The sequence below is a fragment of the Vitis vinifera genome, chromosome 8 (genome assembly GCF_030704535.1).
Source record: "Vitis vinifera cultivar Pinot Noir 40024 chromosome 8, ASM3070453v1".
Classification (NCBI taxonomy): Eukaryota; Viridiplantae; Streptophyta; class Magnoliopsida; order Vitales; family Vitaceae; genus Vitis; species Vitis vinifera.
The window spans coordinates 13,453,846-13,481,403 of record NC_081812.1 but is presented as its reverse complement, the minus strand read 5'-3'; the positions used below and the strand labels follow the sequence as shown (position 1 = coordinate 13,481,403).

General features: G+C 35.2%; 3 protein-coding genes across 6 annotated transcripts; all 3 read right to left on the bottom strand.

Annotated features, from left to right (window-relative positions):
• Positions 1 to 56: 56 nt before the first annotated feature.
• LOC100256857 (uncharacterized) lies at positions 57 to 6,893 on the bottom strand. Of its 4 annotated transcripts, XR_009466399.1 has the most exons (9): positions 6,145 to 6,303; positions 5,958 to 6,039; positions 5,303 to 5,775; positions 3,177 to 3,229; positions 2,919 to 2,983; positions 2,727 to 2,805; positions 1,298 to 1,606; positions 476 to 709; positions 57 to 330 (listed from the first exon to the last, which is right to left on the bottom strand). XR_009466399.1 is itself a non-coding variant. In XM_002282496.4 (7 exons), exons 2-7 carry the CDS (start codon positions 5,740 to 5,742, stop codon positions 555 to 557), a joined length of 1,101 nt encoding a protein of 366 aa, XP_002282532.1. In that variant the 5' UTR covers positions 5,743 to 5,775; positions 6,351 to 6,893; the 3' UTR covers positions 57 to 554. The 4 variants fall into 4 exon arrangements, 1 of the variants encoding a protein (XP_002282532.1); XR_786412.3 differs by lacking the exons at positions 5,958 to 6,039; positions 6,145 to 6,303 and adding an exon at positions 6,351 to 6,893; XR_002030639.2 differs by having other exon boundaries at positions 5,958 to 6,845.
• Positions 6,894 to 7,889: 996 nt separating this feature from the next.
• LOC100251727 (uncharacterized) lies at positions 7,890 to 14,803 on the bottom strand. The gene is made up of 6 exons (XM_002282519.4): positions 14,288 to 14,803; positions 13,358 to 13,450; positions 12,864 to 13,097; positions 11,774 to 11,876; positions 9,641 to 9,870; positions 7,890 to 8,521 (listed from the first exon to the last, which is right to left on the bottom strand). Exons 1-6 carry the CDS (start codon positions 14,599 to 14,601, stop codon positions 8,299 to 8,301), a joined length of 1,197 nt encoding a protein of 398 aa, XP_002282555.1. The 5' UTR covers positions 14,602 to 14,803; the 3' UTR covers positions 7,890 to 8,298.
• A 2,925-nt stretch (positions 14,804 to 17,728) lies between these two features.
• Positions 17,729 to 25,851, bottom strand: LOC100246588 (CDPK-related kinase 1). The gene is made up of 11 exons (XM_002282541.5): positions 23,990 to 25,851; positions 23,170 to 23,300; positions 22,504 to 22,545; positions 22,301 to 22,409; positions 21,005 to 21,083; positions 20,601 to 20,897; positions 20,220 to 20,332; positions 18,940 to 19,047; positions 18,795 to 18,857; positions 18,486 to 18,653; positions 17,729 to 18,351 (listed from the first exon to the last, which is right to left on the bottom strand). The coding sequence occupies exons 1-11, from the start codon at positions 24,470 to 24,472 to the stop codon at positions 18,217 to 18,219; spliced, it is 1,728 nt and encodes a 575-aa protein (XP_002282577.1). The 5' UTR covers positions 24,473 to 25,851; the 3' UTR covers positions 17,729 to 18,216.
• Positions 25,852 to 27,558: the final 1,707 nt, after the last annotated feature.

The following is a 27,558-nucleotide window of genomic DNA, read 5'->3' as shown; positions in this document are numbered from 1 at the left end:
GTAAGGAAAGAAAGGGTTTAAAAAAAATTGGGAATTGAAGTTTATGAACCAAGAACTGAAAACACCAAAACCATCAATTGACAATCTGTAACAAGAGTCAAAAGGCAAATGAAAATTTGATGAGGCCGACCTCCACAATGGCAATAATAATAGGCTTGAATGTCTCATAAATACATATTTGTGCCAAAAAGCATTTTGACATGTGTATCGTGAACCTTCATTATGGCTATCCATTTTAAGCACTGAAGGATATCGGAAAAACAACGTCATACCATAAATCACTAGCACAAGATGGTACTTCAGCCATGCCCCTGCCTCCAGCTGCAGCTCCTGAATCACCCAAACAAGGTGCAAAGTCAAAATGGAATGGTGTTTTTTTTTCTCACTATAAAATCATAAACTGTCTCTACGGCATCCAAAGTAAACCAAAATTTAAAAGAGCTATTACTGGATTGATGTTAGGCACTGGTATTACCTCCCATGACCGTCTTTTTTGTCAGTAAAAAAGGGGGAAAGCTAAGCATTAGCCTATCCCTTTTGCCAAAAGAAAAATATTAGACGGTGCTGATATCAACTCGGCTTTTATGGAGCTGAAAGGCAGGGGTGACCCAACTCCCGCAACTGCACTGGATCCCTGACCAATTAAAATAACCCAAACGGGCTTCGCAGTGAGCACATGTCAGCTTGCCCTCCAACGCACCTTCTTCAACTGGGCAACATGAGAGACTCAGAACTACATCCATTTCATACATTTGAACACAAATTATAGAGCACATGAAACCTAGGGAACCATAATAGTAAGTTCAGTTTAATTTGGGATTATTTCTGAAGTACTTCCAAATTATCAAAATATGCCTCTGATATCACAATCAGAATTTATAAATTATTCCCAGCAATAATAATTTCCCAGCCCAGAAGTTGGTCCTTGTGGTGGGAAATGTCAGTCATGATTGAAACCTGTACCCGTATTCACTTCAGAACCTATGTCTGTATATATTCTTATAAAAGTTTTTAGACGGGCAGATCTTGTAGTTGAAAATGCTGATTTGAAAAAACCTCTTTTACCTTCATTTGTATCTTACAGTTTCATTTTAATATATTCTTGTAATCTATTTGTATTTTTTATTCAAGATGCTTACAAAAAAAGCTAGTTCCTCACCACCAAAGTGGCAGTGGGGTTTATGGGAAGGGTAGAGCTTTATGGTTGATATTGTAATTTCATTTTATCTCTACAGCTTTATGCAAGAAGACTCAAAGAATCATGGACCCTAGAAATAAGTTGTTAGGTGATTTTTACCTGTTGTCATCCACCGTAAAGGCTCAACAAAGATAGAAGAGCACTCAAACTCACTTGACTTGTCAAAAGGGTTGCCACTTCTCCGCTTGTACCACTCAAAGGAAGTCTCACCCTCACCTGGAACATGATCCACAACATTCTCTTGCAATGCAACAACTCTTCGGCATTTTTTGCAGCGGTACGCAGCAGTTGAATTAATTACTCCATTTGGAGATGCCTCTACTTTAGAAGAAATGGGTTCTGTTGAGATGCCAGGATCTGCCCCAAATTTAGAGCTGTCTATTTTCTCTCCACGATTATAAAGTTCACCTATAGACATTGGGTATAAAACCTTTCTTAGATCCAAATAAGGATTTACCCTTGCTCCTTATTCTAAAACTTCATATTAAAAAAAGGAAAAAAGATAAAAGGGAAAGTTCTCATAATAATTTCAAAACATAAAAGAAAAATACCAAACACCAGAATTACAATTCATTTGTAAAAGAAAAACACGAGTACAACCACATATAAAATAGTTTGCAATAGATTAAATGCATGGTCCATAATAAATAACATCAACTTTAATGTAAAGAGGCTCTTTTGCAAGCCATATTTCTAGATTTGGATTTTGCTTCACCAAATATATCCAAGGGGCAAACAGGAAAATGCAAATGGATAAGAAAGAACATCCTAAGGTTGATAGCGTATATTTTGGAAATAAGGATACCAAGTTCAGGACATAAAATTTATGAGTGGCAGCACACAGAATGTCTCCATGAAGCCCTCCCATTTAGATCTAAAACTCAAATACAAGGTGAGTTACACAATGTCTGATATATATGGCTACAAAAATGCTTCAGTTGCTTAATCAGGATGGACAACAGATATAATAGAATATTCAACAGTTATTCAGGAGAGAAAGCAATAAATAAAAAAAAAACAGTAATAACATTAACTTACAGATTGATGTGCAGTAAGATCCCATTCAGAAGCTTCTAATATTTCCTCCATACCCCCTTTGTCCAGGAAGTGCAGTACAATCAAAGTTGATGGTTGATACATCATTAGGTTATTGCAACACATCCTAAGCTAATTAAAAAACTGATCTTTATGTTGATCAAAAGTTGTGAACTTATCATCTAATTTACTTTCTCTAACACTTATCCCCTTTTGATCTCTCTCTAGTTGTACACATTGTTTAAAACCAGGAAAGACTAAAGGTCTTCTGTCTCCACAGGACTTAGAAGCCCTAAATTCTCAAAAAACCACATGAACAAACAGAGATAACACCAAAATTTTCAAAACACACACAGAAATATGAACACATTACAAGCCAGACCTGAGTCATTCATGAACCGATCCATTTGCAAATTCATCAAAACCTCAAATAGAAGATGTAACAAAAAAGAAAAATAAATCAAATGAGCATATATATATATATAAAATATACCTAATACTTTTAGGCAAAAGCGCTTGTATATGGGGTTAGCATGATCAACCTTGAAACCCATATCTTCATACATTTTTAACTGCCACAGGAGAAAAGAAAAAGAAGACATTTAGAATCCATGACATGGACATGATGTAAGCTAGCAATGCTGTCCCAAAAATCAAAAGATGATATAGCATTGCCTTTTATCACCTGTTCCAGAAAACCATCATTAGGGCAAACAAACTCACAGCTCTGCCGTAAGGACTCAAGTGCATCTGCAGGAAAGTAGAGGGGAAAAAGTCAACTCTTAGAAAAAAAACATAAAATAAAAAAGACAGTATCTCCAAAATTGTCTGTATCATCACAAAAAAGGCAGTTAAGATTTGCAAGAAATGAAATAAAAGGCAACAAGCAAATACCAATACATAGACCCAAAATACTCCAAACAAACATGGGAATTGTTCGAACCTTCTTGAGACAGACGCTCAGTTCTCATCAGGTATGCTGTAATGATAGATGCACTGCAACAAACACACGGAAAGAAGGGTGTAAAAACCCTTCGGACTTGTCAAAGCATAAAAACTGGAAAGCTATTACAAACTAGGCAGCTGTGGATAATTTTTGGGCATTTATAGGCCAAGTGACAAGAAAAACAATTTTTATACTTTTATGCACTACAAGAAGACTGAGAAATCCATAAAAATAAATTTAAGAATAGCAGATAAATCGCTTGACTAGTTACAAGCTACAGAAGCGTTTTTATATGCACAAAAACTGGATCAAGTGGCCAAAAAAAATCAAAGTAGGTCACATCCATGACCTCAAGAATCAAAAGCTATGAAAGGACAAAATTACAAGTGTATGCTATAAGCCATGTTAAGTAATTTAAGGAGCAATATACCACTGCTACTATGTCAATATTTGGCCGTATAAATGTAGGTTGACTGTTACATCTAAGTTCGAACAGTATCAATGAAAGCTTTTATTATATTGCAACAGAAAAGGTTGCTTCTCCAACATTATCAAGGTTGTCTACTTAAAACTTTGCTTAATGGTAGCAAGACTGAAGCCGTGTCATCACATCATAAATAATTACAAAGACTAGATTAAATTATTTGTCTAGACAAAAACTAGATACAAAGGGTTGTTATGATTCCAATTTAAAACAATACTTTTTACAAATGAAAAAAAAAAAGTAACAATGGCTGATCTCTTGGACTCATCCTCATAAAGTTTAGTAACTAAGACCTTTTAAATGTAGTCATACTAGTTGGACTCAATGTAGATGACTGTTATGTGATTAATTGTCGATTTTGCAGGGAAGGTATTGGACCAACCAACAGATATAAATCCTATCAAAAGGTATACACAGTTTGTTGCCAACGAAATGCCTAGACAACAAAGTAGTCTTCTGTTTTACCTCCACACTGCTTCAACACATCATATAGACTATTGACTAGTGAAGAGGTGGGAAGTAATTAATGTATCTTAAATTGGGGAAAGAAAAAAAAGACTAATGTGGCTTTCCTATTTAAAAGAAGATGAATGTCTCTTGAGTTGCAGTTTGCTAAAGCCACAACTTTATTGCTTGTAACCATACTCATACCATGCCTAACTAGAAGTAAAAGCAATTAGTTAGTTTATACCATAAAAAAACTCTATTCTGAATAAGTTTGAGGGTGTAACTAAATCAGTATTTTAAAGAGTTTTTCCAAGGAATACATATAGTTGTTTAAGGGATGCCTAGGACCACCTCCCCAGTTGTGGTGCCTCACCTACCAAGGAAGTGTATTATTGAAGAGGCACAACTTGTCTATCTATTTCTTTTTTCCTTTTTCCTCTTTCTGTTTTTCTAAGCTCATGGCAAAAACCGTTATTTTTTTCTTTGCCCTTCTAAAATGAACACATTTGCATGCCCAAATTCATAGTGTTCTATATAATTGCACATGCACCCTAGGCTGTTGGACCTTGGGCTTAGGCAACTTTGCGCCTTTCCCCTTTCAGAACTATGGTTCCAGAGGAAAGGAAGCTCTAAACCTCAAACTACCTATTGGAAGAATAAAATGTATATACTAGATTACTAGTATTGGCAAAAAGACAGTCTTTGGAAAATAATGTTACTAGCACACTGCTTTCTCATGCTAAGACTGGAATAGCCTCATATAAGGTTTGTCAATCCTCATATCCATTCTATGTTACGGAGACTCTGACCAGCAAAGAGAAATTGGATAAACTTTTATGTCAGGCTTTATCTTCAAAGTCTTACTCTCGAATTTTTAGCACAAATTTGAACATAGAAAATTTGGGTGATTTGATATTCACATAAAGGTAATAAACATAACATTAATCTAACCTATCAAATAAATAAACATATCATTAATATAGAAAAAATATGAGAATAAATTTCATAAATTCATAAACAACAGATCCACAATTTCAACATACAATGCAGAAAGTTACTTTGCTGTCAACAAGAATTTCTACTTCACATGGTAACTAAAAAATATGCATCACTAACCAGAAAGCATAAACCAAGGGGGGGCGGGGGGAAGAAACTAACTCTTATCAATTACATTCAGAACATATATGCATACCTTCTTGATACCCCAGCAAAGCAATGTACCAAAACTGAACCCTCTTTCCTACTCTTGTCAATGAAATCCAAACATACATCCAAATAATCCAACAAATCCTCACTCTCCATATCCCTCAATGGGACCGCCATCCTCACCAGCTTCAGATCCTTGCCCGCATATTCCAGTGAATAGAGAATTTTCTCTGGCGATAAACAACTCTTTGAACCATTGACCGGTTTATCCTCGGATTCTGAACTACTACCAGACCCACCAACGAAGACTCTGCGAATTTCTTTGGTAGGGATAGAAAGTCCGGCGCGCCATTCAGAGAAAAAAGAAATCGAGGCGGAACTGAGAACCGATAAGATATGCGTGATCTCGGCGCTACCGTTCTGGAGAATCTCCGCTGCGTCACTAATGTTACCGATGAATAGATTCTCCCGGACAAGGTACGGCATGACAACACTCGATCAGTGATCTTTGTCGGAACCCTAGATTGTGGGAAAACAAGAAATTAAATGATTCTGTTTTTAATATGAGTTTTAACCTAAAATTTGAATTAGAACTGGTCCTGAAACAATCGGAAACTGAACTTCCGAGATGATGGATATGCCGTGTTTAGTTATCGAGAAAATGTAGGGAAAAAAAAACTAAAATTTTAATTATTAGATACCGTATCTCTCGTAACTATCTTTATCCTCCTTTTGATTGCTGACGATATGTTGGAAAAGAATTCAGATCCGAAACATCAAAACCTCCCCGCCACCGATCCCAATACAATAATTTAGTTTATCACTATTTAGACGTTTCCATTTATTAAAAAAAATCAAATCAAATCAAATAAATAATCAAGAAAGTACCAAACGCAAGAACCAAAATACTTTTCCGAAGATTTCTCGGCAGCCAAACAAGGGGTTTGCGGTAAAAGAAAACAGGAAACGAAGTAGAATATAGGATTCTTTCTTTCAAGATCGAATTTCTTCGCCACATACGACTAATCCAAAAATAAAATCAGATAAACAATAAAGAAAATATTTCCATTTTAAAAACAATTATAATATCGAACCTGAAAATTCGGAGTTTCTGAAGAAGCTCTCCTCTCTCTTGCTTTGCTTATCATTGATTCCGTTACTAGCCGCTTATATATGGGCATGGCACGTGAGAATAACTGCTATCAGGGGTTGATACGTGCGATCTTGTGGAGCAATCGGGAGATTCCACGTGTCCAAGACGTAAGCCTCTCCAGAGTGCGCTTTCAGTTAAGGGTGAGGCCAAGGCGTGAGGGGATCGTTCGGGTCCTTTGATCGGAAGTGCTGTTCCAGTGGGTCGCTTTCATGAGTCGGCTGGGGTCTGGGCTCTTCTTATTAGTGTTTTAGGCTGACCCCTAAGGTTGTCGGAGTTGGGTGATTAATTAATTGAATTCAAAGGCTTTAATAGAGATGGCATTAAGGCAAGTTTTTAGGGGTAATATGGCATAGGTTCTGGGAGTCTATTCGCAATGGAGGAGTTCCAACTTCCAACAATGATATGTATTGATTGTCCGATCGATATAGAACTTGTTAGCACCTGCAATAAAGCATAACCCAGAAGTGAAACCAGCGAACTAGTGAAGCTAGCCAAAGGCTTTGTTCGAGGAAGAATTATACTTTTTTGTGATGCGTCTCCTGTCCTTGTACTTTTGTCATCCCTAAATTATAACTATAATAAAAAATTAATAATATGAAAATTTGCCTCGAATGTTCCATAGTTAACCTAGTGAAGAAGATGGGAAGTGGAGGTACTAATTCGTAATGTTCCTAGAGGGATATATCAGGAGCAAGGGTGAAAGAAATGATTCTGGAATGAGAAAGGGAATATTCTAACGTCTGTTTCATAAAGGCGGTTGCAAGGGGACACGTGGGCTGTAAGGAATCAACTGCAGAGTCCCAGTATCCCAGAATTATGTGAAAAGTGCCAAAATGTCACTAGCGTATGCGTCATTATTGACCCACAAATATGCAATCTTCTGCTTGTTCATAATTCATAATTGATGACCGAAAGTGTAAGACCCCCACGCATTTTGCTGGGATTGGATAGGTTGTATTGGCATGTGCTGCTATATTAACAATTCATCAAACCCAACTTCACCCGCAAAACATAGGATGGAATCTTGACGGATGGACCTTGGATTTGGACACCGCCCCCTCTCACCATTCCTTCACTTGACCCACCTCCGTAAACAACGGAAAAGCGGCGCAACTATTTGAGCCATTCGTAGGCACTTGTGACTGTGATATGACAGCGACATTGGATCTGATGACCCCTTCATGACATATATGATTCCTATTAGGCCAATAATATATCCAAGACTTTAAAATATAGCGCCTAACCATCATCAAAGCCAACCAAAAGCTTCCAAGTGATGAATCCTGATTGACGACTACACCCCCCACCCATGACCCATCCACATGCTTTGTTCATCTCCGCGGAAGGGACCCTAAACATTATCTTGATTTGGTGCTTCAAGCGTTCGGCAGTGCTTGGTCTTGTTGGGCTTAACCCACTCCCCATGCCATATCTTACAATCATTCTTCATTCACCTGGAAATTTAAATCAATATACTGAATGAGGATCTAAACTGCTGTAAATTGCAATGCCATCATAAGGGCGAAACATTGTTCACTCCAAATAATAAAATAAAAAATAAAAACAAAAACATTTTCCAATCAAAACTTGTCATTACAAGCCAAAATATCATGGTGGTAGAGATATATATTTCAAAATTTTCAGTATAAAAAGAACGCCGTGAAACTCTCCACTAGAGTTTGACTGCAATTTACAACATTGACAACGCAGCCAGCCTCTCATTTTCCAGGATCTGATTCTTCATCTGAAGCTACAATGTTCCAGTTTGCCATGCAATGTTTGCTTTCACGGTTGCAAGAGGAAGGCCACAAAAAACCAAGCGAATTAAGGGATCAGAGAATGAACTGAATAATAGAAAAAACAGTGGAGGGACCAGAAAGGATGCAATGTCAGCTTCCCTCCCCATCTGATGTATAAACAGGTATCTGCCATGCCTTGGTATTCTTCTTTGGATCATCAGTCAGGCTGAGATATGTTTCATCTTCCTTGAATGTTCTAATGTATGTTTTGGCCCCCATCAAAATCAGTCTCTCTATCATGAACAACTGGTAATTATTTTCAACTAATGGATCCAGAATCTTACTGTAGTTTGATGAATATGCCAACCTATACCTGCAAAAGATGGCCTGCAAGGTCAGGTAAACCCCCAATATAGTAATGTCAGAAAATCAGTTAGTTTTAACCATGCTAAAAATTTGCACTCAAAATTTGAACCTATTACAGCTTTCTCAACTTACCAAATTGAGAATTTAGATAAAATTTACTAAGAAAGATTGCTGTGTTGAAAACTGGGAATCAGCATATCACAACAAACCAGAAATGTGGTTCCTTTTTAAAAGCAGAAATATGGGAAACTTTGAAGAGGGTGAACCCTCATACACAGGATGTATACATTGGAAAAATCCAGGAAAGGCAGAATTACAGAAGATCAAAATAGAAGGGAAAACTAGAGAAAATAAAACGAACCATGATAACCAAGCAACCACAGTACAAGTCATCAATAAATGGTACAAAAGTTTGCCTCAAAGCAGTCATATGAGTTGATTCCTTTGGAATAAGAATTTCTTCAGTTCTACTGCCAAACAAAGGGGATAAAAAATCACCTCAAATCTCAGAATTTAATTTTTGGGATCTGAAAAAATGAGAACTCCACTCTACTGAGCATAGAACAACTATCTGACTTAGAAGAAGTGAATCTGTCTGACCTTTTGGGATGAATTCTTTTTTTTTTTTTATTTGTTTTCCCCTCCCCAAAGAAAAAAATCTACGGTAACCAACATCATGGCATCTATGCATACATGGGCCGCTCACTGTAGTATAGAGTATAGATAATGCCCAAATGGTAAATCATTTCAAATCTTGCAACAGTTCTTTGGAAGACATAAGCCTTCCAGACAAGTGCATTTGCATTTCTGAATATGCATCATAAACATGTTTGCTGCAAATGGTAGATGGTACAGGTGACCCAAATAGTTTAGATAAGAATTCTTTGGCATAAATGGGAATTTAAACACATTCTTTTTGGGATGCTTAAGATTGATGCAGGCTGCAAACCAATGGCATATGATGTGTTGTAAATTGAGCAAGCCATAATGAAGGGAAAGCAAACATGCGTATTCTTTTTATGCCTCCAAGTTCCCACTCAAATTTCAACAGCCAATAAAAAATTGAATCAACAATACTGATAACTGCGGTTACAGCACTGCTGGATCTTGCTTCAGAAGATTTTACCTGGCAGAGAGAGGTGAAAAAAATCCTGGTGTCCTCTCATTCGAGGCAATAAAAAGAGTTCGTCCAGGGGGCACCCATTTCTCAATTCTACGGAGAATAAATTCTGGCCGTGTATCCCTGTCCAGATGAGGATGTAAGGTCCTATCAACCCCAAATCTATCCTTCCTGGTTTTTATCTTATCACCTCGACGAACATGCATGGCATCATAATCACCAAGGAGCACCTTAATCTGTGGAGACAAGATTGATTTACAAATAGGTTGATAGGAGAGGATAATTGGTTGCTTTTTCTGATACTGTTTTTGCATAATCACCAACATATGAAGGGAGTGAAGCAAGGAGAGAATAATAATGCAGATACTTAACTTGAAAATAAATTATGCATCTACTTTGATCTCAAAAAATGGGCATGAGTTATTGTGTTTCAACCAACACAAGGTGTCCAACAAAAAATCTAGACACAAGGACACCTATATATGACAATGTTTGTAATCTATGATACTGAATGTTTGTATGTGCCTGCACAGGCTAAGCATATAATTGCATACACAAAAACCAAGGAGATCACGATAATGGTGAAAATAACTATGTAGTAAGTTAAATAACCAACAACTCTTATTCCAATTGAATCCACATGAATGGATTGAAACATATGACCAATTGAGGTTTGAGATTTGCAACCAGCTCTGCGCCAGATGCCTAACCCCTATATTCACTACTTGTTGGGACAGCCATGGTCCATTAGTTTTCTTAGGACGTTACTTAGATCACCTAAATTGGCATTCTGAATTCTTACCACCTATTGGGAGCACCTTTAAGTCTCTTTTCTAGATACTTGTTTCTAACACCATCTTTGCTGGTCTCCTGCTCATCCACCTTAGCATCCTCATCATGTCATTCCTTCTGTTATGAACACTCCATTTCTTAACAATATGCTTCATAAAGTAAACTAGTCCTGCTGTTTTACATAATTTCCCCTTTATAGTATTTATAGTGCAAAGCCAAATGATAATTTGGAATCACATGTCCACTTTATCCACCCAGCTCTTTTTTTTATTTTTTATCTGTAAATAAGAGCTTGTATTAGAAATGTCTAGAAGCGGCGAAAACAGTACACACAAAGTATACAAACATCACCCAAGAAACTAGGCAAAAAGAATTTATGCACCCAACTCTAATCCCATAAGCATCCCAAACAGAACCATCATTCTCTCCCCAAGGTAAAACCTACAATTGCCTGACTTTATTCTATCATCTACCTAAGATTTGCATTCATGTATTCAGTTTTCAACTGATTTATCTTAATATTCTTGAACCCAAGGCATCCTCAATAAATCTTGCCTTATGTCCATCACTCCTTGGTTAAACATGTGAATAACATCCAACTACCCTATAATTAAACTAGAGCACTACAAATAGTTAAATGAACAGGCTTTTTTGAGGAAAAGTTTACATACTACTACCACATACCAAATGCAAAGATAATTAAAAAATTTCATGTCTGTTTCAAGAAAAAATTGACATACAGCTAAAGCATACTAAGCACAAGGGTAAAAATAACATGGAAGTAGACAATATGGTTCTAGTATTATTGCTGCATGGTCCCAAATTTCTCTCAGAACTTCACAATATTAGTCTCAAATTCTATTACTCATGGCAGCTTTTCTATCATATTCCTACTAAAATAATCTAATCATAATCACTGTGAGGCCCTTTATGTACACCCTAGCCCAACTAATTCCCTCCCAATAATTCTCAGCTAATTAATATTTTACTTTATAAGTAGCAAGAACATTTCATAAATATAACCTTACATTATATGATGAAAGTAGAAAAAAGATAAATGCTGATGTGGAAGACCCTAATATATTCCATGTATATAGTTTACAAAAGTGAGGAAAGGAATTGAAGAGTACAGAACCATGTTAATAAAGTGATTGGACTAAATTCAGTTAATGTATTCTTTCTGCATGTGAAAAGAATATTGAGAATAAGAATGGGAATGGGATGTGATTCAGAACCACATTTAGTCATTAGCAAACAGTGAACAAAGATATTTGTTGGTTATGCAAAGTTTGGTAAATAAAATATAAGTACATAACCAAAACTCAAAAGGGATTACATATAACAAACCTTTCCAGCAGCATCTCTCAGTTTTTTAGCTGCCATTGAAGGGAGAAATGAATATGGTAACATTATAGCACTACGGTTGTTTCGATCCTTGCACTCCATAAACCTGAATGTCTATCATGATTAAAGCAAATATAAAAACTAGCAGGATTGAAAAATCTTAATGGATTTATAGTGAGCTTTTGAAAGGAAACAGCAAGTTATAATGCTTTGTGATGAACAAAAGCCAAATCCAGGGAACAGATGTCTTTCTGTCCCCCTCTGAAGAAACCAGTAAGATTGCAGCATTTGAAATCTAGCTCAACCAGATCAGAACTTTTGAAGGCCAAAAACTTTGATCAGAAACTACAGTAATAATTCAATCTATCCCACACTCAATTGCTCCATGTTCTTAAAATCAACATCGACTGGATTAACTCATGCATATGAATGAGTAGACTCCCTACAAAATAAATGTAGTATGCTTGCATGTACAAAACTCTTACAAGTTGCAAAAGGAGAGAAGAGGTTCATGACTCAAATAGTAATAGGACTAAATTGCTGAATCACTTTAAAAAGAGTAGAATATGCCTAACTTCATTACTAAGGCTATGCAAAGTTTTGCAACTGAACAGTTTGTGAAATATTTAAAAATATTCATAATATTGAGAATAATGCAGAAAATATTCTCTGAATTGCTTAAAAAATTACAGAACATGCCTAACTTCTTTATTAAGGCTCTGCAAAGTTGCAATTGCATCAAATTCAACAGTTTGTGGAAATATTTATAATTTATAAATACTCCTAATATAGAGAATAATTCAAAAGTAATTGTGAAGTTTCTTAAGCTTTTCAAATAGTTTACAATCACAACAACAAAAACTTCTTTCCCAGCTAACTCTCCATCGAACATTCCTGGAAAAAGAAATGTTCTCAATCTTGAAGTTCTCTCCAACTCATTCACAATCCCCTCTTTTGGTGTTTTTAATAATATATTTTTCTTATCATCTAAAAGAACTTTTCCAAACAATTCCCTGCATATGACACACACCAAATCATGAATTTGACATGAAAAAGGTAGAAATTTGCAATAAGATGTAAATAGTTACTTTACCATGAAAGAGGGCTTGCAGTTCGGTTTATGAGTAAGAGATTTGAGTAGTGACTGTTGTCTCTGAGAGCAATCCGACTAACTCCAGCCACATGGGCAACCCCTCTAGCTCCCAACTTCATACTTGTTGATAGTACCCGATACCACATTTTTGAATTGTCTAAAATTACAGGTACAGTGTTGGACATCAGATCTAAATCATACAAAGAATCCATAGCACAAGAGTTTGCTGCCCACCTAAAAAAATGAAAGGAAGCAAGTTCAATTTGCATAACTATTTTCTTCTCTAACAATTGATTAGTACTTAACATATATTAGGAAAAGAGAAAGGGAAAATGCAAATAGAAACCAGTCAACTGCTGCAAAATTTTCTTTTTCAGAAGACAAGGAATTAGTAACACATGTACAATTTTGAAAGAAAACTTATTTTTAAAACAACAAAAGAACCACCAAATTTCTTCAAAGATAACCAACAAAGGAAGTGTAACAAAACTCACATCTCCTCTGAAGTCGCATTACTGGAGTGATGAAGAATCCCTTTCTTGTTATGTATTGGGTTGATACACATTCTAGAAGGCATCACAAGAGTTCTGCAAAGAGCACAATACAGTAACTCATTTGACAGAACTTAGAGAAATATCATTATCCAAAGTGGAAATTTCATGAATATTGAATGGCTCCATTTTTGTTGTTACATAGCATTGAAAAAATACAAGCTGGTAACCATGACAAGGAGACATCATCATAATCACCAAAGCAAAATAGCAACAATGTTAGTTTGGTGAAAACCCAAAATATCCTCATTTTATGCTACAATTGTTAAAACAAATGGCCCAATTCGATTTTCTAGCAAATCCAAAAACCGATCAATTAAATCAATTTCCTCACATACATGTCCATGCTTTAGGATCCTCAACCGGAAAAAGGAATAAACTTTGCAAAAGCAATTGCAATGATCACATCCACATTTCTGATAACAAAGCTTTTAGTAATATATATATATATATATACAAGAAAACCTGCACAAAGCAAGCTTAAGTATGATCATGGTGAAGATTTCTCACGAAGCAAGCTTCCCAATGATCAATATAGAGCACATTCTTTACAAATTTCGCACAACTGTATTCTGGATTTCATAATGTTATTATACCGTCATCCATCGACCGCAGTTCCAAAAGAAATTCATAATCAAAACCCTACCACTATATAGAGTTCCTGATAAAACAAAAGCGAGCAAAACGAAGGAAAACTTTCGATCTTATGTTTCCAATTCTTCGCGTTTCCAAACGAGGAGCAATTGATTCAACCCACCTAAGCTGAAACATGAAATAGCTAACCCTCCGTTCGTTCCATGGGAAGAGTGGGAAGAAAAGAAAACAGCTTTAAGAATTTCAGCGATGGAGATTGACATAAGTATGCGCATATACCTCTGGAGGAACAACGCTTCTTCAAGGGCACACCTGAGGCTCGATTCTTGGTGGCCCAAACCCTCACAGGAGTCGCAATGCTTTCCAGGACAATCAATTTTGTAGCCCCAATAAAGGTACTTCTCATGGCCAACACTGTGCCTCGATTTAAGGGTGTTTAATTGGGTTTTTTCGGATCTAAATAAGGAACCATTGATGGAAATGGAAGAGGAAAGAATGCAGAGAAACGCAATGGCGAGGATGGAGAGGACGAGGAAGAGGATGGGGGATCTGTTGGGTTTTGGTTTAGTCCTTAGGGTTTTGTAAATCGCCATTGATGTTGCAGAGGAAGCAGAAGAAGGTGGAGGAGCTGAGTCATGTGGAAGGAGTTGGAAGCACCATGAAAATTAAAGATCCAAGGCCACGTGGGACCTAGTATTCATCTGCCCCATGTGTCTCCACTTCTTCGGATTTGAGTGAAGCCACTAATATAATCTCCTTCATTTACCAAATTATTTCAATTGATGTTGTCGCTTCAAAATGTATCTTTTAATTGGATTTCTATAGATTTGAAAATAGCTTTAAAAGTATGACATTTTAATATATATTTTTTAAAGTTATTATATTTTTAAAAAATTCTCCGGGTCAACTCATCTCTTTTAATGTTGGTTATCCTTTTTATGACAAATTTATAAAATTTATCATAACAAGAATCACATCCGCAACAATTCAACCCTACTTGATTCATAACTCGAATTATTCTATCAATATATGAGATCCATCAATCCAATGAAACAATTTGGCATAGGAAAAACGGTTTAATTTTTGCAAATAAGAAGTTAATTTAAATATTAATTAAACTCTTAAAATTTATTACTATTTAAATATCACTAATTAAATAATATAGTATAAAATTTAATTATTTATTTTATATATATATATATATAGAGATCCTAATTAAAAGTATTAAATACATAATTCAAATTCTTGGACATCCCAACTTGAGTTTAATTCAAGTCAGATTTTTTTTTTTTTTTTTTTTCCCTCCATCCAAGCCTAACCCAAATTATAAAAAGAGCTACCCAAGCTATCAACTCGTGCGAGTTACACTCTTAAGTCATAATACTTCATACCTGCAATCAATATTATTGATCATGTTTTATTCATATGAGATGATTCCATGTTAGAAGGATGTAACTTCTCATAATACTCCAATCGCCCTTCCACAATGACAATTGTCACAAGCACAAAATTTATCTTTAAATTTTTCTTATCATGCAATGCTTAGAAGTTCTCCAAGTCATTTTTTTTTACCTCTCAAAATGCACGATAAAAAAGCACATAAGACGTAATTTATGGGAAAATTTTCCAACTTGTCTTACTATTAAGAAAGAACAAGAAACAACCAAGGTTTTCTTTAAAACAAGACTCTCACAACTTTCCTTGGTAGGTTTATGTGGAGAAAATCTATCAAAGCACATAATATATAGGCATCCAGTGCCACCCACATTTGAGAAATCAACCTACTAACCTCTTTCGCTTCTAGGTAGTGTTCCTCTCATGGCTTCAACTATTGCCATATATCCAATAGTTATATTTCATACCTCTACTCATATCACTTGTCACAACAATTGCAATACTTGCTTCTATTCATATCACCTATATCTTGCTCATTAACTCATTCTCTTGGGCATGCTACCTTTATAGCTCTTGTTATACTATTGTATACTGCTTACCCCACCATTGCAAAGATTTTCTTGGCTCATGTTATATGTAGCATCTCAAGTTACCATGTGCTTCATGTCAGATGCCTTGCAATATCCTATGTCAGGCGTCATCTCTTTGATATACCAATAGCCCCTTATGCTTCCCCAAGGCCAAGGTGTCATGCTCTTAACCTTTAGTCTCTCATCAACTTCAAGTGTTATATCTTATTGATTTATATGTATCACTCAGCCCACTAATATATGTATAGGTGACCCATGGGTGCCAAGCCCCCTCTTAGCCTACATATTTGTTGCAAAATACCCTTCATATACTAAGCCCTTTTCTTAGCCCATAGCCTATGTCCATTGCATTAGTAATTCATAGGTGTTAACCTTGTTGATTCCTTTCATCCATGACATGCATAACTCATGTTGTGTGTCATAGTTGTCCCATGACATTACATTCATGGCTTGCACTACACATGGTGTTACACTCATGCGAATATGCTAGTACAACCCACTATCACACCTTGCTCATGTCCGAGATTCTATGTTATGCTCTTGATATGGTATAATCGTTATCATCCATGTTTTATTATCACCCTCAAAGAGAATCACCCCCAAACTAGGTTTTTAAGCATTTTCTATTTTGGTAGAAGGAGACATTATAAATGCTTTTAAGACAACATATTTTTTTTATAATAAAAAATAATTTTGAAAAAATATTCCTCCACTTTGAAACTTCCTTTTCAAGGCATCTCCTTTAATAAAAATCATGAACTAAGGGAATCTCAAACTTAAATTTTCGTCGAGTCAAGCCATCCATGCGGTCTCTTGCATGTGCAGGCTCGTACCCTATCTTGAACATGGCATGTCTCCAACTAGAGATGGCACCGAAGCAAGTTTGAGACAAGTCACCCTTATCCCACTACCATCCTATTTATTTATATTTATTTTTATTCTAATAAAAATAAAGGTTTAAACGAGGTTAAATGGGTATAGGAAATTCTCATACATGTCTGGCCTTGTTTAATTTTTTAAATTTTTTTTATTTTTTTCCCAATTTTTTGTTTTTAAAATTTAAATTTTATTATAAATAAATATGATTATAAATAAAGAAATATGAGAAACATTTATAATTTATTTTTATAAAAAGTAGTATTTTATTTATGTTAAAAGTTAAAAAATGAAAAAGAAAAATCAACTAAAATAATTTTTTATTTAAAATTATGTATAATCAGCACAAGATAGAGTGATACCTGAACCCATCCTGAGCCCGTCTCAGGATTTTGAAAACTTCCTAAATCCACCTTGAACCATTTATCTTTATCTCAAACCTCTCCATTAGAGGCTAATAGCACGAGTACCCAAAAAAAACCTCCTCTAATTGTTATCCCTATCTTTGAGGTTTACTGGTGGCACCATATGAGGCCTTAGTCCCATGTCAACCTAATTCAGGTGTTAACAACAATCTATAGTTCCTCCTATTCAATCGCTTATATCATAGAACCAAGTCTGACTCAAGTTGTTGTGTCGATGAGGTCGGTTCCCACAGATTTAAATATGAAAATATATGTACCTTCAATTTCATTTTCCATCAATGATACTAAAATATTGTGAGAAATTATTTATTACAAAAAGATAGATACCTTGATGAATGTTTATTTATTATTCATTGTATTTGTTAAAGATTATTATATATATATATATTGAGTTGCATACAAACATCCTGAGAAACAATGGCCTCAACATCAAATAACAAAAGAAGTTATCAGTCATTCAACTTCTGTAGATCACAGTAAGAATTTATTGAGAAACCAAAGTGCATTGGGTACACCAGGGATAAACCCAAAAACCACAAAACTCACTTCAGTTCTTCTGAGTTTTTCACTAACCCCTAAATACATTGTGATCTACTCTCATCTGTACAATCCTCTAGATTGCAATAGCACCAAACATGGGGAAAAAAATTATACAAGGCAAGAAAACAAGTAAAAGACAACTAAGGAAGAAAAAAGGAGCATACCCAACATGAGATATGCCAGCAATGCCTGGCTTCGGTGGTAAGGTCATTTGCATTTACTCTAATTTCAACTTGCAGCAACCCCTTATGCAGCTAAGACACAACACTTGCTTGTTAAGAGTAGCTCTCGGTTTAGGCATGCATTTTATCCCCTTAAAGACATTCCAGTTCAAGGAGAGAAAAAGGATGAGGATGTAGCCAGTGTAGCTTGGTATTTGTTTTTACGCTTTGGGGAATGCACGAGACGGACCATGTAAGAGTCTAACAAACCCTAAGAAGCTAAGCTTCCCATCAGAGTGTCTTATCCAGTCTTGGAGAACTACATGAACAGGTACCGATGGGCTAAGTCCAAGTTCCTGGTAAAAAACCAAAGAAAATTTGGTACTCAGATCCATGAAGATGATAAAACATCATAGAGGTTATATCAAACTGAAGCAATGCCTTTATCAGGGAGAAATAAAAAAGGCAAGAGTGAGAAAGAGGAACATACTGAAGCAAGTTCCTCTATCATAATGGGCCTATTTCCATCCTTCTCAAATAGCTCATACCCACGCCGTGCATGTTGCTCCCAGCTCTCCATTCCTTCCAGCTGAAGCACACTTATGGCTGCTGCGCAAAATTCTTCAAAGTCCAACTTTCTATATTGAAGAGAACCCACCTGCAAAATACATGAGTATACATTCAGCCACCATTCCCTTTATTTTGATTTTCAAGACAGTAAATTTAGTTAAGTAGGAACACATCAGTATAATGAAGAAAATAAGGAAAAAAAAGAAGCCATGATTTTTGGGAGTATTACCATGCTGACATATTCCAGGACCCGTGAATCCTTTATGGCATCAGTGGAGTTCTTTGTCACAGCCTGATTTCCAGTACAATTTAAGGATGATAGCACAATAAAAGAGAAGCAGAAAACGAGCTAAGAATAAAAAAAATATGCTGACCGTCTTAAAGTTCTGCAGAGATACGAATCCACTTTTGTTCGGCCCCAAAAGTGTAAATTGTTCCCGAAAATAAGCTAGCTGAGCTATACTCAATGTCTTAGCAAGAGCCTGACAAAATAAAAGAACAATTAAATCTCCAAGGCATAGTTATAAGAATGAGAATTGGAAGTGAAAATGTGAACTGAAAAAATTTGGAACTTGACGGTAAACCTATTGAAAAACACTATGAGAAACTTAGATGAAACCCATATGAATGGTAAAAAGTACAATGATGAACCCAAATAAAGAGTTAGGAATAACTAAACAAGTTTTAAAATACCCAAGAAGCAGGAAGGGGGAAAGGAAAGAAGAGATTTTATGGGCAACATGTTTTTAATAAAATCCCTAGGATTTTCAAGAAAGATTGTCAAAAGTTCCCAAAACATTTTAGGAAAGAGCTCCAGAGTTTCACGAAGGTTCAAAAGGTTTTCCCTACACCTTGAAAAAGTTTAATCTGGTTGAGGAAAAGGGATTTCCAAAGAAGCAGGTTTGCCACCTAAAAGTCAACAGCAATAAACTCCAGGCTAAGATAAGATGTGTATAAGGATGACGTTTAATCTTATAGGGTTTTGTTCCTTACTCCAACCAGCCTGCACTTTTCAAACTAAAAGAAATTCTTAGATGTTGATTATATCTCCAACCTGATTTTATATTTTTCATTTTTGAATATTTTCAACATTCTTTTCATAAAGCCAGTCCTGGGCCTGGTGAAAGAGAGGTCATTGTAGTTGATGATAGTCTGAAACTTATTCATGCCTCGATCAATATAACTCCTGAAAATTTCAATCCAAGTTTAAAGCCTTACAAGAACAAGTGGACAACCAAAAGGGAATTAATTTGGAAGCATGAGGCCAGACACTGTGAGCACAGATCCAGTAGAGGATATTGCTTTAGACCAAGCTTAAGGTGAAAAAAGATTCACATGTTTGAGCCCAAATAATTAACAATAAAGGATTTGTAAAGTTGAGTAAACACTTCAGCAATATTTTGTAATATAAGAGAAATAAAAAGTTCTTTCCAGATTGGTTGCAATAAATACTAAATAGGTCATTGGAATTTTTTTTTTGGGGGTTGTTAACCTTAAGATAATTGAGACAATAGGGCAAAAGACAGACTTTAATCCATCTTGAGGGTGCAAATATATATTACTTTCTTATAATTCATATTTCCTAAATATTCAAACAAATATATTTACAAAGTTATGAACACAAGTAGTTTCTTTGAAAGACAGAAGAGCATACCGCCAAAGCCGATTTTCGCAGAGAAGATGAGAATATATAAGCTTTTACAAGTTTATATACTATCATATCCAATGGTATCTTGACATCATGATAATTGGCCAGCCATGGATGACCTAAACACAACAATCAAATTGCGATAATTAGAGTTTATGACACCCTTGAGAGAATAATGCAAATGGAAGAATGAGGGTCAGAGTACTGCCCCTCCCTGTCTCATTAATTGAATTATTTCTGCTCCAAAATTATTTGACTAAGAATGAAAATAGAAGTGGCAACTAAGAAGGTATGCTGCTCCTTCTGCGCACACGTGGTTAACACATATAGATCATTGGTGGGTATTAAATCAGCACTAAACTAATTTAGATGATTTCAGGGACTTACTTAGAGCCTGAGCAGCAGTTAGCCTCTTGCGGTAATCTTTATTCAACAATCTCTTTACAAAATCTATTGCATCAGAAGATAAAGAAGGCCAAGGGGCTTCATCAAAGCTTGGATCTGCCTTAAGGACAGCTTTGAAGATGCCTGATTCTGTCCGGGCCCAAAAGGGCCGACTTCCACATAGAAGAATATAAGCAATTACACCAACACTCCACATGTCAGCTTCGGTCCCATATGATCTATGAAGAACTTCAGGAGCTACATAATATGCACTTCCTACAATATCATTCAGCCTCTCATCTGCAAAAAGTTCCAATATCAAACCACCAATCCGCATTATTTTGGCAAGGAAAAAAAGGAAAAAAAATGGGGAAAAAAGAAGGAATGAACTTGAATGGTAGATCAACCTGGCTTTACGTAGTCAGAAAGTCCGAAATCAATAGCCTTCAGTGGAGAATTCTCTTCTTTGGAAATGAAAAGAAAATTCTGAAGAAGAAAGCAATATGTCATTAAATATGGAAAAGTTTCCCAATGTTAACAGAAATGCAATTCAGGAAATAAACCAGAAAGAAATTTTTTTTATAACATCCGAGTTAATCAATGACTACGAGAAGATGAAATAAAATACAATCAAGGCATCCAGCCATTAATCTACAACATTTATAGTAAAATGGAAAGATTGTGTCTAACACCTGAATATGTTGGGAGGGAAAAAAGCTTTCATCCCATCATGGTACTGGTAGTAAGGCAGCCTCTTTTTGAAGGGCTTGGAAATAGAAAATTTGGAACATCTCAAGGAAGTGGTTACCTATCTAGTGACCACCCAACATACCAACCCTGCACTAATAATCACCCACCCAGAGGACAAAAACAAACAAGAATCTGCAGTAATTTTCATATTCCATCCTGAATTAGAAAAAAAAATAGCTACCAAATTTCAGATTAATAGGGAAAGTACTCCAGTCCAGTTAATAAATCTCCTTGTGGTCGCTTTAAGCTCACTAACTGTATGGTAACTATTCTCCAATCTACACAATCAAATTTCTTTTTATTCACTACAAATACCATGAACAATTTTTCCAAATTATTTCAGAGTTCAGAGTTTATGTGGATTATTCATCAACAGCAACCAAATATCATGAAATATAATTTCCTAACTCGTCGGCTGTATTGTGAAAAATTCCAAAATGTCAACATCAAATGTTCCTTTTTCCCCACTGTCAATCCGTTATTGAATCATCCCTCTACTAAAACTCATTGTTACTAGTTTCCTGACTTCCATATGTTATTTTCCCAAATAGTTCTTAAATTCCAAATTAGTCACTTGCTTAACAATTCTCAAATTCTAACTTTTTGCAATCTGTGAAATTACAGTCAAGCTCATCAAATAAGAAACAAATTTCTCAAGAATAATGGATGTAGTTCCAGACATCAGTTTAACCATTTGAGGAAAAAATAATAATAATATTGGACAATATGGCAATATCTCCAATGTCTAGGACCATTTATAAATTGAAATCTCCAATAAATATCTGTCAATATGTTGATATCTCCACCAATTTTAAGCATTAAAATTTATAAAATTTCAAGAGAGATATATTGTTATGAATGTTAAAGTAAACATCCAAGAAAACTAATATGTTTAGGAAGATAGCATGTTTTAAGTTATGTAAAAAAACACTAATCATTATTTGTCCTCTTACCTCTGGCTTAAGGTCACGGTGAACCACACCTTGGAGATGACAGAAGGCAGTTACATTCAAAATCTGGACCATGACAGCCTTTGCATCTTCTTCAGAGTATTTTCCACCCCTAGGGAGTGCAGCAGAAAGTTTATCCAATTAGAGGGCGGCAAAACAGGCCATAGATTTGCCATGTAGCAGTAAAATGTAAAAAATATGATTACCTGGCAAGAATTCTATCTAAAAGTTCACCTCCTCTGCATAACCTAGACAAATAAAAATGGAATAGAAAGTAAGCTTCAAAATGTCAAAATCAAATTATAGTTTCCTATTCCTGGCTACAGCAAGACCTGTTTAAAACTAAGAACAACTCAGTAACTTCAAGCACTCAATGAATCTCTCCCATTACTTTGAGGAAACAAAAAATATTTGGAGAATAGAGAAGGGCAACAATCAGGGTACATTAAAATCACCCAAATTATTAAGCATGTGTCAGTACATATTCCCAATTTATTAAAGCCTAGAAGCTCAAAACTTTAACCAAGTTACATACAATTCGGCCAGCTTATATAAACCAATTACATGGACAAAACCTTTGCCACATTTCATCAAATTGCCAGCGAGAAACATAAAACTTGATGGAGTGGACATCAAACTCCCATGCGTTTCAGAGGACCAAATCAAACACAGTACCCACCTCTATGACTACAACATCCAACTGTAGTGTAGCCAAAAATCGAAGGAAAAGTTAATATGGGTCCTTTTTCTCAACTGTGAACCATTAGTATTTTATTCTACGAAAAATTAATTAGAACAACCACAGCCAATGGCATCAAACATAACAGAATAAGGTCTATAATGAGGAAGAAAACAAAAGCAGTCCAACTTACTCCATTACTATATAAACATTATCATCATCTTCGTAGGCCTCGTAGAATTGCACTAGGTTCTTATGTCCAGTTAGAGCTCGTAATATTTTTACTTCTCTTCTCACATCTTCAATAGCAATTGCTGTAGTCATCTGCCAAAAAATTACCTTTTCCCATGAGAACAAAACAAAGAGTTACCTTGATTTCTACACATTCCACATCTAAAATATCACAATTGTTCTGCTTATACCAAGAAATGACAAAAATTTTGGGAAAACTATAAAGTACTATGGTTTTTCTGTATGAGTTTAGAACTTAAAATATAATATCACAATCACAACCATTAAAACTATCAAAACTCCATTTATCTGAATCATCTAAAATAATCAATAAACACAATGGCCTTGAACGCACTGAGGGCACAGAACACCACCAATCATACTTATGCTGATACTAGACTATTTTTCATACAAAATCATCCAGACATACATACATAAATAAAAGACTTTTGTGATGTAATATAGAATACAACTAGGTGCCTATTTACTCTATGCCCGCGTATGAACGTTTTCTATCAACCTAAAACACAAGTCTTTCGCCTTTCAAAGATCTACACAGCTAGAAACACAAAACCCTGCTAGAATGATTGACCATAACTCCACAACTTGTCTGCTGAGTAAACAAGACTGTCTTCAATTGCATCCAACGCCCCTTATATTTACAGCCATATACACAATTTACTACCAATGAACTTCAATTAGGATTTCATATTTGATATAACTGATTAATCCAATCAATAAAAACTATGAAGCATCACAAGAAATAACCAATAGAAGCGGACCTTTGATTTGGCGATAACCTTGACAGCAACATCCTGCCCCTTCAAGCTCCCTTTCTTGGCTTTGGCGGAAGAAGTGTACCCAAAATGGCCACGCCCCACCTCCTCACCCATCTCGTAGTGAGCTACAAACTGCTTCGAGAACCCAAAGTTCTTGTCCAAACCAACTTCACACTCGTTTCCTTCGGGAATTGTGGCCTCATTCGGCTTAACCGAACCGTGCCTTCGAGCAAGCAATGCCCGAATATGCTTTGCCGGAGAAGGTGGCGGAAACGGCCGCTTAAAGATCCGCAAGGGGGTGGAACTCACGCTTGAATTGGCTGGCGAGTTCTTGAAACCACTAGGCAGTGGACTTGGGCTGTAAAAGGGGAATTTTGGGGTTTTGGTGGTTTGGGTGTTGGTAGAAAGCTCGCCATCACCGGGAATTATAAGGTCTTGGGACTGTGTCTGAGGGTTTTCAATGGGTTTTCCCTGACAGAGTCCCATGGAATTAAAACCAAGAAAAGAGAATTAGAGGAATGACAGAGGAAGTAGACAAGAAAACTCAGAAGTTCTCAAGGATAATTATAAAGAAAAGTGGAAAACGAAATCGAGAAGATCAAAGCTCGACAGAGAAACTTGAACAATAAATGATTTTCAAGAAAGAAAATACCCAGAATCTACAGAAAACCCAGTACAAGAGGAAAGTTAATTTCCAATCTCTGAAATCAAAATCAAACCCCAGAGACAGAAAATTTCAGTTGATTGAACAAAACCCAGAACGAAATATCACTAAAAAATTCAAATGTAAAGAGACTTCCAAAAGAAAAAAACAGAATCCCAAGAAAGAAAAATACAACCCCGAAACAAATAGGAAAAAAAAAAAAAGCAATTCAACTTTCCTGAGCAAACAAACAATGCCAGGCAGAAACCGACATTAAAATAAGCCCAACGTGAAGCAAATTTCAGGAGAAGGAAGAGAAGAAGAAAGACAGGCAAGGTTCAGGCCCAAAGCAAGAAACCCCAAAAATTTTGTATGAAGAAAAAGAAGAATGACAAGAGAGGAGAAGTGAGGAAAAGATGCTTAGCATAAGCTGCAAGAAAAAGAAAAGAAACGAAAGAAAGAAAGATACAGAGCCTCCTTTTTCTGCTTTTCTGTAAGCTAACTTTCCTTTTTTTTCTGTAGTTGATGGGGTTATGTGTGAAAATACCACTTTATTAGAGGGATGGAGAGGGGAGGGGACTCGTAACAATAATGGAGTGGGGTTGGGTTTTGGATCCTTCCAGCCTGTCCTTATTGATCCCAAAACAACTGAGAGGTGTGTATTTTCATTTCATATGTAGATTGTGGGCATTGTAAAGGTGCTCTAAGCTTGTCTTTCTATTTCAGCTTTGACCTGCTTTTGTTGTGGATTTGAATCCTCCTTTGTCTTAGCTCTCCACCTCCATGTATATCATACATCTAATCTTTGATTTTTGATTTGCAGATTTTTGGGCATCTTTCTTTCTCTTTTCCACCTTTTTATTTTTTTGTCCAAACTCTAAGCTTGTTTGCCCTTTACAACAACAAACTTGTACCTTTGAGATTAATGCCTTCAATTTTTTTTTTCCTTTTTTTTTTTTGTCAACATTTACATCTTCTCTCCCTTTAATTTGCATTTCACTAATTCCCTCAAATTTGTTTGAATTAAATTTAGCATACAATAACATTCTCCAAACTTCATCTCTTGTTTTAATTTTTAAATGATTAAATCATAAAAAATGACTCTGTTATTAACTCAAATTCAAATCCCAGTTAATACCAAATCAATGCCTATAAAAGAAACCGAGACATACAATTTGATAATATCGTTTCACACTTTATTTATATCTTCTTTGTATGTACCATAATCTATTTTTTTATATTTTAATCTCATCTATTTATATATAATCTTCTTTATTTATACTTCATTATCATTTATTTATATGAAATTAATAACGAATATTTCATAATATATTATCAATTATTGAAAATTCGACAATTATTAGAAAAAACTGCAGTTAAGTTATGCCATCCAAGCTTACTAATTTGGGAAGCGACATTGTTAAAACAAACAACAAACATTATTTGCTTGCTTTTTTTTAGGCCACATATATTTCAATACATGTGTAACTTCTTAGCTTCATTTTTAGACAAATCCCCCAAATTCAGCTTCTAATGTAGACCATGCGTCATATCGGTAGATGACCCAGAATGTCCCAAAGCTTCTCTCTTGATTTATTTATTTAAAACTTCTATAAGAAAAAAAAAAACTTCTTTCTAACTCTATCCTCATCCACTTCCGATGTGGGATAATGAGAATCAAGCAGTCTCTCCTCATCTACCATATTGAAGTGATTTGAATCTATTTCCCTTACCATTTACCAAAAAACAGGTAACCAATCCCCAAAAAAAGCATCCAAAGAAAGATTATAATTTAAACATAGACTTTGAAGGGTGGGCATCCAATATATATGCCCTTTTTGTTGACTCATTAAATTCATGTCATTATTCAACCAAGTGGCTGGTTATATTGAATCACCCTCATTATCGCAATCGATTTTAGGTGGAGGAATAGACACAACATAATGAGAACCATTTGTCTTCACTAACTTTTTGCACCCCATTTGGAGAATTTTTTTTGTTTCTCATATCAGACAAGCTGAAGAATGAATTCCCTCCTGCTAGGAATTTTTGGGATGGACTCCACCTAATTGATCTAATACGAAAATAAAAATGATAAACAAAATATATTAGTGTTGTTGGCATTAGAACAGTTGGATTAGGTTGATTAATAGCAGTGCCTCTGGGTCTGGTCTTTAACGGGTCTCTACTCATAAGTAGGTACACCTGTTTTAAGTTCCTTGTGCATGCAACAGGGTGAGCTGTCATTTTCAAGTATTATTTTTCTTCCTTTAATTAATCTAAGTGTAACACTTCAGCATACCGCTCGAGGTGCATTTAATATGGTATATACAAGATTGGTTAACAGCTAGCTTTTTTTTTTTTTTTCTGTTGCTTGTGCATCTCAATTTTGCTGATGTGTAAATATATATTTTAATCATAATCTAGATGGAGCCTTGTTATGAGATGGGTGAAATCTATACGAAGAAAAATAGATTTATTTATACTACATTAGTCGGACTTAGAAGTTTAAAATATATATTTCACAAATATGTTGGATTCAAAGTGGATTGAAAATAGTTTTGCATTTTAGAAAAATGTTTTTTAGGATTTATTTTAAAAATTAGATTATTTTTCTGTTTAAGAGAATTACAATTATTGTTTTGTAAAATGTTTTGAGGAACGATTAAAAGAAAAAAAAAAGAATAAGAATTTGTTTGGTAATTATTTTTGAAAAATAGTTTTTAAAAATAATTTATAATGTTTTATAAAATAAAAATCTATTTGAAAATGTGAAATATTTCTGACATATTTTTAATATTTTTAAAAATAAATTTTATGTTTACTACTTTATTTTTAATCATTTCATGTGTTTATATAATTATTTATTAAAATAATCCTTAAAAACAATTAAAAAATGTTTTCTAAAAACACCCTTTTTTTTCTAAGA